Below are 13,478 nucleotides of genomic sequence, written 5' to 3' on the forward strand. Positions count from 1 at the left end.
CTTGGCGAGAATTGAGTCTCTTAGCTTTTTTGATATACTCAAGATTTTTATGGTCAGTCCAGACAATGAACGGGAAACCAGCCCCCTCTAGCCAGTGCCTCCACTCCTCCAGAGCGATCTTGACCGCCAACAGCTCATGGTTCCCGACATCATAATTCCTCTCAGCCTTAGATAAGCGTCTTGAGAGGAAGGCGCAGGGATGCATTTTACCATCCTTCTCCGAGCGTTGGGAGAGGATGGCTCCGATACCTTCGCCGGAGGCATCCACCTCCACCACAAACTGGCGTTGGGGGTCTGGCATAGTGAGGATGGGAGCTGAAGTGAAGCGATGCTTGAGGTTTTGGAACGCCCTTTCGGCCTCTGGAGACCAGCGGGACTGCACCTGGGTGGAAGTGAGAGCATGCAGAGGGGCAGCTATTTTGCTAAAATCTCTGATGAATCTTCTGTAAAAATTAGCAAACTCCAAGAACTGTTGAAGCCTCTTCCGGCTATCAGGAGTAGCCCAGTCGGCTACGGCGCTAACTTTAACCGGGTCCGTCTTAACTCCTCCAGGAGCTACGATAAACCCCAAGAAGGAGATAGTGTTGGCATGAAACTCACTCTTTTCGGCTTTGACAAATAGCTGGTTCTCCAGTAGCCTTTTAAGGACCTTGGTCACGTGGACCTTGTGAGTCTCAATGTCTAGAATAAATTAAAATGTCATCAAGGTACACGAATACAAAATGGTCTAGGAAGTCTCTTAGCACATCATTTATCATGGCTTGAAATACAGCAGGAGCATTGGTGAGTCCAAATGGTATAACTAGATACTCATAGTGTCCACTGGGAGTGTTAAAACCAGTCTTCCACTCATCCCCCTCCCTTATGCGGATGAGATGATAGGCATTACGAAGGTCACGTTTAGTAAATAACTTGGCTTGCTGGAGTTGATCAAACACAGAGTTCGTTAGAGGGAGAGGGTACCGTTTTTTTATGGTGATGTTGTTCAGTGGGCTGTAGTCGATGCATGGTCTCAGGGTTCCATCTTTCTTGTCCACGAAGAAGAATCCGGCCCCTGCCGGTGATGAGGAGGAGCGGATCAGGCCCGCTCTTAAGGAGTCTGTGAGGTACTCCTTCATGGCCGCCCTCTCAGGACCAGAAACTGAGTACAGGCGACCTTTGGGAATGTTGGATCCTGGGATCAGATTAATGGCGCAGTCATATGGGTGGTGTGGGGGAAGAGACATGGCCTTGGTCTTGCTGAAGACCTCTTGTAGCTGGTGGTAACAGGTTGGTACCGAATTCAGGTCTGGGTATTCGGATTCTGTGGCGGGGTTTGTAGAAAACAAATTAAGTTGTGCTACAACCTTATTTCGGGTAGCACTGGTGAGGCACTTATTAACACAGTCCTTTCCCCATGTTTTGATTTCACCTGATTTCCAGTCTATCTGGGGGTTGTGGTGAAAAAGCCACGGTTGTCCCAAAATCACAGTGTGCGAAGAGGTTTTGAACAGATACAAGGAAATCTTTTCTTCATGGTCCTTTATGCATATACTGATGGGTTCTGTGATGTGGGTAATAATGAACAGTTCCTTACCATCAAGGCCTCTAGCTCTAATGGGTTGAGCTAATGGCTCAGACTTTATACCTCATTTAGCAGCCAGACCCCAGTCCATTAAACTCTCATCTGCCCCTGAGTCAATGAGTGTCCCAATGTCTGTGACAGTGTGATGTTTTACCTTGATCTTTGTGAGGGTACGCGTAATGGGAGTGGAAGCAGTTAGTTGACTCACTCTTATTGGTCGTTCAACCGGACAGCTGGCGACGAGGTGGCCCGGCTCCCCGCAGTAAAAACACCGCCCTTCCAGCTGTCGTCTCTGGCGCTCCTCCTGCGTCAGCCGTGCTCTCCCCAACTGCATGGGATCATCACCTTCATCCAGGGGGGTGGGATGACTCGCCACGGGGAACGCGGGGTAGGAAGCCGGTCCCTGCTGTGTCTGGGAGTGCGACGCTCCTCCCGTAGCTGTGGGCTTGACTTCTCCAATGTCGCCTGAGTTGGGTGAGCCTGTTGTCGGTGCGGATGGCGAGCACGATAAGCTCGTCCAATCCGGCAGGTAAATCTAATGGAATTAGTAAATCCTGAATTGGTATGGCCAGTCCCTTTAAAAAAGTGTCATAAAGGGCCACTGAGTTCCACCCACTCTCCGCCGATAGCGTGCGGAATCGGATGGCATAATCACACACAGAGTCTCGTCCTTGCCTCAGTCTGCTTAGCTCCTGTGCTTTCTCCCGATCGTCTGTGACCGGATCAAAAGTCATTTTCAGGGCAGTCTGGAAGTCTGTGAGGGAGCTGCAAATAGCTGAGTTCCGGCCCCACTCGGCGGAAGCCCAGGCCTTGGCTCTCCCCGTCAGATGGGAGATCATAAAAGCCATTCTCGCTCGCTCCGTGGGGAAGGCGTGAGGAGTGAATTCAAAATGAATTGAACGATCCATCAAGAAAGCTTTGCATTGTCCTGATTCACCTGAATAGTGAGCTGGAGGTGCCAATTTACTTCCGGCTCCGGCGGATGACATAGGTGGTGCAGGAGCAGGTACGGGAGCCGATGCGGTGGGTTGCGGAAGTCGCAAGACCATCTCCTGTATCTGGGAGGTAAGGCGACTCATATGTTCGGCCATCGCCTTCTGAAACTCCTCTTTGCGTGACAGGCGGGCTTCCTGATCGTGCATGACCGTGGATAAATCTGCTGGGTCCATTCCGTTCAGATTGTAATGTCAGGCTTTGATAAAAGGATTGGACTCAGATGCAGAGTTGGGACTTTAGACAGGCTTTTATTTTGACAATTTCCTTTTACCTCCCAAGTCAAGAAAAAACATTATCTATAATCACGAAAATAAACTACTCTGCGAAAAGGTTCCAGAAAAAGAAGGAACAACCGAAAATCACTCCGAACGGAGGAAAACACAAAAGACGAACTATAAACAGTATTTAACAAAAAACGCTCCAACAGGAGGACCAAAACAACATCTATGAAAATACACTACCTAATCTAATAAACTATTTAACAAAAATAGTCACTCAAAAAGTTGAGGAATGAATGAAAAACTTTTAACTGAAACTTACCACTGCGGCTGAATAACTAAATAATCAAAATCACTCTGCTGAGGAGTAAGAAAGGAAAACTCAAAATATTCATAAAGGGGTTCAGGATCAAGGGACATAAGCACAAGACAAGGCAAGGCATGGACAAAGACATGGACGCTAGAGAGCACGAATAAACGAGACAATCTGGCACAGAACAAAGGAAGGAGTGAGTTTATAAAACACATGAAGGTAATAGGGAACAGGTGGAAACAATCACAGAACAGGGATGACGTCAGACTGATGACACAAAAGGAAGGGCAAGTGACCTGAAACGAGAGGAGAGTTACTTTTCAAATTAAAACCATAAAACCTGCGATGAGGTGGCGACTTGTCCAGGGTGTACCCTGCCTTCCGCCCGATTGTAGCTGAGATAGGCGCCAGCGCCCCCCGCGACCCCGAAAGGGAATAAGCGGTAGAAAATGGATGGATGGATGGAGACAAAAAAAACCAAAACAAGACATCCCTCACCGCGGTGTGACACCGCCATCTTGGGCCGGCCTCCAGCGTGCCCTGCCCCGCTGCTCGTTCGCCGGCTGAGCCTCTCCACAACGATATAATATAGAAATATATGTTATTTCTAATTAGTAATAATGCAGGCTTGTTTAATATTTATAAATTTTTTAGCCTTTTTAAAGAAAATCATATTTTAGCAAATTATATGATGTCATTGTGACCACACACACCACAGGCATCTTAGCAATCTACGGGAAACCTGGCAGTTAGTTTACTGAATGTTTGTTTTCAAACGATGAGTGCATGCGGTAAATTACTTGCATGGTTTGTATTCTGTTTATGTTGAATTGCTACAGCAAGTAACAATTTAAAGTTTGTGACATCTTGGTTGTGTGTTTTGGACATGATGTATCATTCATGTATATGGGTGTGTAGGTGCTGTGGCTTCCATCTCAGGACAGGGAGCTTGTCCAGGCTGTGGACCCAGAGCTGCAGCAGACTTCTGGACAAAGATGGTCCATTCAGGAGCTGTTAGATGGTCACATTACTACTCTAAATCTCCACTACAGCAGCATGTCACAGGAGCAGATCAGGTACACACAGTAGGCACAGATGCAGGAATACCTACTCACAAGCTAGTATATAGGTACATTAGACATCCATTTCAAAAAGTCTGCCTTTACAGAGATAACACTCAGTTTTGATTGATTGACATCACATTGAATACAGTTTTTATTCCATATGATTAGATTGTGCAAGTGTACCATATTATGTAAACATGTCTAGAGAAGAAAGCCTTTATACTTCCTCTTCTTTCAAGAAAGACAAGTCTTTGAAGATCACTACTGCTTGCCACTCACCTTGTCCCTCTAATTTTCTGTCAATAGCAAATACCGCTCTGTGAATATCAGCACTAACCTGTATGTGATCAGCCAGCCATGGCTCTACACTCTGGCCTGGTGTGCTGGAGCTCAATCTCTTACCACCAACTCCATCCACATCTTGTCCAACATTGACAAGCCTCTCTTCCTCATGGTGAACACTTTACTTCCATTGTATGTATACTATGCTACAAAAAATGTTCAGCAATTTACTTGTATCCATTGTGATTTACAGTGTGTGGGGAAAAAAACGGAACTTTGGGTTGCATAAATGTGACATCACTGCGTCAATTCAAATGAGTTATTATAGTTAGTGTGTGGTGCCACAGTGCTTCAATGAAAAAACAATATTCATATTCACTCTTCACAGATTTAATCTTTCTTTCTCACTTTCTCACTAGACCCCTGAGGAATATACTCTGATGTGGATCCTAACTGATGCTGTTTCTGCAATACTCATCATCTCAATTTTCATTTTCCATTGGTGCGTATACACACAAACACCTTTGCTCATTCTAATTTCAATGTTGTGACTTTGTGATGTTCAGTTATTGAGGCTGCTAAAGATGGAATTTCACTATTGTGTGTGTGTGTGTGTGTGTGTGTGTGTGTGTGTGTGTGTGTGTGTGTGTGTGTGTGTGTGAGACAGGTGGAGAGAGAGAGGCCTGCCCTTCCTGTCAGGTAGTCGTCAGACTCATGAGAATGGACCATACAGCAAATTTAGGACTGGTATGAGAACATGCTCCCTCTCTGCATGTTGTCAATTCAATGCAGTGATCATGTGTTGTTGTGTATATGTGGTTGCATTTTCGATGTATGTGCTGTGTGTGTGTGTTAGACTCCTCGGAGGTCATCTGTGTTCACTGGAGCCCCTTCCACTCAGGCACGCCTGCTGCTGCCCTCATCACCGTACCCTTGGTTTTCAACCCATCACACCCTGCATGACCCTTCTTGCATGTCAAGAAGCCTCAGGCACCCTGTACGAGCTCTTTAAAACTTCTACAAGCTTCAGTGTCTCCTTTTAGAAAACATTCATAAGCAATAGATCCTTTTCATATAGTGCGCAATCAATACATGTGTATTTAATATGTGCAGCTACAGATCATAACATTTGCTTATTACACTGTCACCTGTTTGACATTTGCAGAGCTCAGCGATGTCTGGTCCATCTCTGGTGTCAACGTTCAGCCCGAACAGCACAGCACGCCCACTTTACACACTAACCCCCACCTGCCCACCATCACAGAGGAGTGACAGAAATGCACATAATAGTTATCATTATGTTATATTTTTTTCATTTTAACTGAAATCTTAAGCACAGTGTAACTTAGCCAGAGATGTTTCTGATATTTTGCCACCAAAAGTGTGGCGATATGCAGCAGTGTGGGCTTTTTTTTTTAAACACCTTTCACCTTTCAGATGACTGCCTCCATCTGCTGAGCCCAACATCATGCACTTAAATACCAAGTGGGACGGTCCAAAGACTTCCGAGCTCATTAATCCCACAACTTTTTCCACACTAGCTGCTCTGATACGCTTGAACTTTTTTAATGGTGAGCTCAGCCACAAGACAATGATATCTCACTTTTACAGTGGACGAAACCAAACATTCACCAGCTGTCTCACATGGACAAGTGAAAGTGAGACTCAGAGAGAGTCAAAGCTGATGATATAAAGTGGAATTGTGCTCCAGGAGAAGTTAAAACAGACAAGACCTTCTCAGTTGGACTTTTACTTTTCTTTTTCAGATGTACAGGTGCCCAGAGAATTTTAATTATTGTGTGATTTGTTGATGGCAGATGGATTGACTGACAGAATGAATGTACCACGAGGATCTCAAAAAGGTATCTCTGGTTGTGGACTTTGTATTCAACTAAATTTGTGGAGGCCATATTTGTAAAAATGTATTCTGAGGGTTGGTCTGACATTTCAGTTTGCTGCTAGGCGAGTGCCAAATGTTTGAGAATGAAGTCCAACATGCTTTTTCTGTTGTGAGAATGAAGTCCAACATGCTTTTTCTGTTGGCAGTGAACACAGCATCTTCAGTGACATTTATTTTGTGTTGTCCCAACCTAAGTCAACCGTTAAACGTGTCCCAACCTTTCATTGGAATGACTTCTGTGAGATGTTTAGGGATGTGTCTGCAAGTGCTGGACATGAAGAAGGAAGTGAGAAAGTAAGTGCAATTACTTAAAGATTCAAAACCAATGGGTAAAGCGTACAAAGGCGGAGGTTAGTTTATTGAAATTAGCCACAGGGACCAGGAATTTTATTTCAGTATTGAAATTAGCCACAAGGAAACTTTAGACCGGGAATTTTATTTTAGTATAATAGTTTCTGTTAGGAATACATTTCTTAATTTTAGCCACAAGAAACACCAAGTAGACCCAAGAGTTTAATTTCAGTATAACAGTTTTCGTTAGGAATACATTTCTCAGTTGTCTTTATAGCCGGAATGTTTTTCTTCCCGTTAAGGAAGAGCTAAATACAGCGTAGAGAAGATGCATAAAAGCTTTACATTCAGAGATGTTTTGCCATATCCTGCTTAAAGAGAACAGCTCTCTTAAATGTGTTATATTTAACAGTGTGGCTCAGTTGCTAGAGCAGCAGTCCAGAAACTCAAGGGTTTCTGCTACAAATCCAGCTTCTGCCATCCTAGTCACTGGCGTGTCCTGGGGCAATACTCTTCACCCACCTTGCTCCCAGTGCCCCCCACACTGGTGTATTAGTATTTGGTGGTGGTCAGTCTACCCCTGGGCAGCAGTGGCTAAGAAAGCAGATTACCACCATCACTGTGAATGTGGGCAGAATGAATGATGGGTTCTCAGTGCAACACGCTTTTGAGTCACTAGAAAAAAGCACTATATAAATCAAACCCATTTATTTATTTTTCAGTGCATATTACAAACCCCAAATTATTTGACTGTATTGAGCAAAAATTAAAAATTTGACCCATTTTTGCTGTTTTGTTCAAATGCTGAATGATGATATTGGTACATTGTGAAAAAGTCTGAATTCTAAATTCTGATTGTCTTTGTCAACTGTTATTAAAACAAAATGTGGTTGCTGGGAAAATGTTTTGTGGCAATTTCAGTTGCAGTATTTGTGACAGACATGTCAATAATAAATAGATCCTATAAAGTGCTTAGTTGCTCACAGTCATGCTGATTTTTTTTGACTGTGGCATTTAAAATGTATTTAAAAAATATTAACAAAACTTTTAAACATTTACACGATTTAGACATTAAATTAACATTCCTTCCAGTTGTGCTACCTTACTTACAACAAATTAGATAAGCTTCCATTTGTTGTATTAGTTTTTGGTAATATGTTTGTACCTGTCACTTATGAATTCTGTTACACAACAATAGTTTAATAATTAATAGACTGATATGAAGAAATAAGACATAATTCTGATTAAAAAAAACAACAAAACTGACTTATTAAAAATGGTCCAATGAGGAGATCACATGTACAGGTATTGTGGTTGAGGTGGGTTAGGGTGAATAGGGTGAGAAAATTGAGCGCTATTTTTTTCCTACTTGTGTTGTAAACAGGCTGCCGTAAACGTCCCCTAAGCTCACTGCAAAATATGGTGGTGGACGACTTCACTATTTCAGAAAAACATATTTTGCATGCTATTTGCACCAAATGGTTCGCAAACATTCTGCGTGGTGGGAAAAAAACAGACCTCAACTCATCAAACCTTGTCAGCCACCTGAAATGCTATGATGGTGATTTGAAAGCCTATGAAGACGCCTGCACTGTTGAATAAGTTGCCCCAAAAGAAAGGTGTAGACAAACTACATGGAGTTAAATCCAGATTGTAAGAAATGGTTGATATGGTATTGGTTTTGACAAAAAAAATAACTGCATTCCTACATGAAAGTGTACAAACTTCAGAGGCTCTTTATCCATACAATGTTAAAGCTCTTTTACAAACTCAGCCATAAAGCTCAATAGATTTCAACAGTTAAGATTAAGAGACCATTTAAAGGATCACAAAATTTTTGCTGTTAATTTTTTATCAGAATGTAAGGGACAAGCTGTAGAAAATGGATGGATGGATAAACGTGAATCATTAGATTAAAATACTGACATTTCTTAAGTGCCAGTAATAAGAATTTTAAGGATTTCAGCTGCAGAAGCATACACCAATATATTTGAATGTAGTAAAGCCTTATTCAAACTAAATCAATTTTTAAGAGTAAAGTTAAAGGCCTTATGAAACCCACTACTACCGACCACGCAGTCTGATAGTTTATATATCAATGATGAAATATTAACATTGCAACACATGCCAATACGGCCTTTATAGTTTACTAAATTGCAATTTTTAAATTTACCGTCAAAGTGTTGTGTTGAAAACGTTTTGGTATGATGACGCGTGCGTTTGACGTCTCGGGTTGTAGCGGGCATTATTTTCCAGCCCGATCCAAACCATAAGTAGTCTGCTTTAATCGCATAATCAAACAGTATTCTGGACATCTGAGTTGCTGAATTGTTTGCAATTTGTTCAATTAATAATGGAGAAGTCAAAGTAGAAAGATGGATGTGGGAAGTTTTTAGCCTTTAGCCACACAAACACACGGTGTTTCCTTGTTTAAAATTCCCGGAGGTGAAGCTTTACTATGGAACAGAGCGGTCAAGCATACATGGATCCCTACTACATGATAGTTTTCGGTGAGAAAATTGTGGTAATAAGTCGGCTTTTGCCGGAGATCAGCGGAGCTTCTGTCCTGCTGCAGCTTCGTGACTTCCCTCAGAGACTCTGGCGTCAACAAACCCTTCTGACTTTCAGGTACTATTCAACTTACTAAAACACTAGTAACACAATAGGCAGATAAGGGATTTCCCAGAATTAGCCTAGTAAATGTGTCCAAAAACATCTGAATCGCTCCCACTGCAATCGCCTATTTTTTTATTTTACTTTTTTTTTTTTTAACTTTTTTTCTAGTTCTTCACCCTAAATTTCCTCATCCTCGAATCTTTCATCCTCGCTCAAATTAATTGCGAAATTGTCGCTTTCTCGGTCCAAATAGCTGTAGCTGCTGCTGGCTATGATTGTAAACAATGTGAGGAGCCCTACACCCCGTGACGTCACACGCACATCGTCTGCTACTTCCGGTAAAGGTAAGGCTTTTTTTTTAGCTACCATAAGTTGCGAACTTTATCGTCGATGTTCTCTACTAAATCCTTTCAGCAAAAATATGGCAATATCGCGAAATGACCAAGTATGACACAGAATGGACCTGCTGTCCCCGTTTAAATAAGAAAATCTCATTTCAGTAGGCCTTCAACCATGGCATGGATTGTGTTATTTAACTGAAATAATGCAGTTACACAAAAATATGCATGTCACATGTCAGTGACCCACATACAAACTTACTGCAAGGTGAAATTTGAGTAACTAGTTAGCGTGTTGGTAAGCAAAGGCTAGATACCATAGTCCAAAATTGTTAAACAATTTATAATTGATTCAATGATAACACACTGCATTTCTGAACAACTTTAACTAATCTGAGGACAATACTGTATTTTAGTACATATTTTACTTTACTGTATACAGTATAAAATACACTAAACTAACATATAGCATTTAAATGACAACATGTCTCATTTACTACATTACACAAATAAATCATTCATCAGTTAAATTAAGTGTAATATTGTACAAATAATGTAAGTTCAACTAGTTATACAGGAACAAGCACCTAACAATCCACACGGAGAAGACAATACAAAGGCCTCACATGTAAAGTTTGGCACTATGGAACCTCTTACTCTATTGTTGAATCGGATCAAAATAAACCCAAGCAAACTAAACAACGTGACATCCTCAATAACGTGATACCTACAGTTAACTTACCATCTACACTGAAATGCAACAAATAGCTTGTCTGGGTCCAAACATCCTAGAAAACATCTGAACATGAGTAACAACTTCAGCATTTTAAAACAAAAACATTTACCAACAGTGATAATCAACAAAACGATAAAACCAACAAATGCATTTTATGCATTTGTACTTACCGAAAGGGGAATATACGAAAATTACACCGGACTAAACTTCCGCCCGATTGTAGCTGAGATAGGCACCAGCGCCCCCCGCGATCCCAAAGGGGAATAAGCGGTAGAAAATGGATGGATGGATAAACTACAAAGGATGCTAAGAAATTAAGTTGCAATTGCAGCAGCACAACACATTTTGTAGTGACCTACAGCAGAAGTGTGGTGATATTTTTCTTATAAAAAGAAGCAGAACTAGCTCAGGTGTTTGTTTTTTTTAACTGACATTGTCTCTAACTTCCGAAAAACACGCTTGGCTGTTTTTTGAATATGAGAAGTTGGGTCAAACAGTCATTAGGAGAACCCTGTTGCATCATTTTTAGAGGTAGTCATCCTCACTAGACAGCTCGTCCTCGTCCTGGTAAAGGTTGTAGTAGTTACTGGGACCTTCGCCGGGGTCGTCGTCGCCGTCATAACTACTGCTTCTAACCGAATTCCCCCCGGGGAGAGTGGACATTTCTGAACTGGCAGAAGCGCCACGACTCATCCACCACAACTGGTGGCTGAAGGTCCTCCCCCAGCTGCAGTAGTGACCAATAGGGCGTAAGAGGCGGATGAGTTCTGTGGCCTCCTGCCAGTAAGAAGTTCACTTGTTGAGACCTCGCCCTGATCGCTGCTTGTTCATGGTGGTAAGCATCTGACTGATGTAGGAGGTCAACAGGTCGTCCATCTTGTAACCCTAAAAGGGTGTGACAGAAACTAGGAATTATTATACAATTGACTTATTTAGTACTAGACGAAGTAAGCGTAAAGTAACAAAATCACACAGAAATATTAAGATAGATTAGTTTTCTCCTTCCACTTTTTGTAAAATACTTTTTACAAGACTTTGAAGTGTAGCTAAGAAGTTTTTACCACTGTGACTCATGTGGTAGAGTGATCCCCACCGAACCTGATGATTCTGTGTTTGATCCTCCAGCCTGTCAGTCTGAAGTATCATTGGGCAAGTTACTGAACTCTGTTGCTTCTGATACTGCATCATTAGAAGGTTAATAGGGTTACAATGTCAAAATGCTTCGAATACCTTGAAGTAAAGCTCTTTACAAGTCAAAGCCCATTTGTTGTTTTTACATATAAAAGGTTTCTCAGCATGGTTTCAAAGACCTTGCCCTGAAAACTAAGAACAGAAAAAGGCCTTCGTCAAAATGTTCCCATAAAATTGGAAGCAACTGCAGCACAGTGGGAATAGGGGTTAGTGCAATCTGCTTCACAATACGAAGGTCCTGAGTAGTCCTGAGTTCAATCCCGGGTTTGGGATCTTTCTGTGCGGAGTTTGCACGTTCTCCCCGTGACTGCGTGGGTTCCCTTCGGGTACTCCGGCTTCCTCCCACCTCCATAAACATGCACCTGGTTGATTGGCCACACTAAATTGGCCCTCGTGAATGTGAGTGTGAATGGTGTTTGTTTATCTGTGTTGGCCCTGTGATAAGGTGGCGACTTGTCCAGAGCTTACCTCGCCTTCCCCCCGAATGCAGCTGAGATAGATGGTAAATGGGTTGTACTTGTATAGCGCTTTTCTACCTTTTTTAAGGAACTTAAAGCACTTTGACCCTATTTCCACATTCATCCATTCACACTGATGGCGGAAGCTGCCATGCAAGGCGCTAACCAGGACCCATCAGGAGCAAGGGTGAAGTGTCTTGCTCAAGGACACAACAGACCTGACTAGGATGGTAGAAGGTGGGGATTGAACCAGTAACCCTCAGATTGCTGGCACGGCCACTCTCCCAACTTCGCCACGCCGTCCCCAAAAGGGACAAGCGGTAGAAAATGGATGGATGTCCAAAATGTCTTGCAAAGATGAACAATTAAGCTGCAAGGACAACTCATGACTTTATTCTGACCCCGCGGATTAAGATCCTAGTTTTAGAATAGAGATGCAAAAATGTGCATGCTGCCTCCACTCACCAGCGAGGTTTCACAGAGGAGTTTACTTCCTCGGACGAGGTTGCCGATGGTGATGTGGAAGTAGGTGTTCCCACTGCTCCAGTTAGAGATTTTAGTGAAGGGATGTGTGATCAGAATATCCTGTGCAGTGACAAAAAAAAAGGGAGAACCAATTACATCTAGACCTTGTATTGAGGCACAGCAGCTTTAAACAAACCTTGGTTTTTGGGTCAATGAGACTGACTCCATGTTTGTTGATGGCAATCAGCAAGATCTCTGGATAGTTGGCTTCTGTGGTTTGCTAAATAGTCAAGAACACAATTTAGCATTATCGAAGGATTGATCTAAAATAGAGTCTACTGATGAATGAATTTTTGATCAAGAATATTCAAGATTGGGAATAGAAACTATTGTGCAGTGCAGCCCCTTCTCCTAGGCATGAAGAAGCAGTGGGTTTTAAAAGTCACCAAATTTTAAAGATGAAGTGAGAACTATTGACTGGTTTATTACCTTGACTTCAAAGAAGGCAGAGCCAAAGGTTGGCCATTTGTAGATGATCTTTAAAAACATCAGCTTGGCTTCTTCTTGTGATTTACCAGCCTGCTTGTTGAAGAAGGCCACTACAGACTGATCACACACAAAATAGTCAATCTTCACATCCACCTCCAGTTAAAAAGCATTGGTCATTAGTTTTCAGGTTTTACCCTTTTCCAGTCATCTGGTGACATCTGACGAATGAGATCCTGGGGGACCAGTTCTCGCAACATCTTGGGAATGGTTGGAAAGTGGGATTTGTCATCCTCGAACTTGACTCTGTAGATAAGAGCGGCGAGTTGGAAAACTTCGTCTCTCGAACACTTGTGGTAGCCACGCAGGTATTTGGGCAGCTCCTGAATGATGAGAAAACATTTGTCATGACTCTTGTCCCGTTTTTATGGTATCTCCCTAGCAAGATTTACCTGGTAGTAGTGGAAGATCGAGTCGGCGAAGGAGTCCTTTCCTGGAACTGTGCTAGTCCATAACTTCTTCATGAAGAACACCTGGTAGGTCAGAGAGGGAACCATTCC

At 42.4% G+C, this 13,478-nt stretch overlaps 2 protein-coding genes across 10 annotated transcripts in view; one reads left to right on the top strand and one right to left on the bottom strand.

Moving 5' to 3' along the window:
• gdpd4a (glycerophosphodiester phosphodiesterase domain containing 4a) overlaps positions 1 to 7,530 on the top strand; it is a 35,198-nt gene extending 27,668 nt beyond the window's left edge. Inside the window, exons 14-18 of the mRNA XM_061878432.1 lie at positions 4,010 to 4,167; positions 4,462 to 4,609; positions 4,857 to 4,939; positions 5,105 to 5,184; positions 5,603 to 7,530. Coding sequence (XP_061734416.1) covers positions 4,010 to 4,167; positions 4,462 to 4,609; positions 4,857 to 4,939; positions 5,105 to 5,184; positions 5,603 to 5,709 — 576 coding nt within the window. The 3' untranslated portion in view covers positions 5,710 to 7,530. The remainder of the gene's footprint in view (positions 1 to 4,009; positions 4,168 to 4,461; positions 4,610 to 4,856; positions 4,940 to 5,104; positions 5,185 to 5,602) is intronic.
• LOC133536930 (unconventional myosin-VIIa-like) overlaps positions 7,322 to 13,478 on the bottom strand; it is a 38,226-nt gene continuing 32,069 nt past the window's right edge. For all 9 annotated transcript variants that reach the window (XM_061877655.1, XM_061877658.1, XM_061877656.1 and 6 more), the window contains 6 exons: positions 13,371 to 13,477; positions 13,116 to 13,301; positions 12,922 to 13,038; positions 12,629 to 12,712; positions 12,433 to 12,552; positions 7,322 to 11,203 (listed from right to left, as the gene is read on the bottom strand). In XM_061877655.1, coding sequence (XP_061733639.1) covers positions 11,111 to 11,203; positions 12,433 to 12,552; positions 12,629 to 12,712; positions 12,922 to 13,038; positions 13,116 to 13,301; positions 13,371 to 13,477 — 707 coding nt within the window. In that variant the 3' untranslated portion in view covers positions 7,322 to 11,110. The remainder of the gene's footprint in view (positions 11,204 to 12,432; positions 12,553 to 12,628; positions 12,713 to 12,921; positions 13,039 to 13,115; positions 13,302 to 13,370; position 13,478) is intronic.

The sequence above is a fragment of the Nerophis ophidion genome, linkage group LG18 (assembly GCF_033978795.1).
Source record: "Nerophis ophidion isolate RoL-2023_Sa linkage group LG18, RoL_Noph_v1.0, whole genome shotgun sequence".
Taxonomy (NCBI): Eukaryota; Metazoa; Chordata; class Actinopteri; order Syngnathiformes; family Syngnathidae; genus Nerophis; species Nerophis ophidion.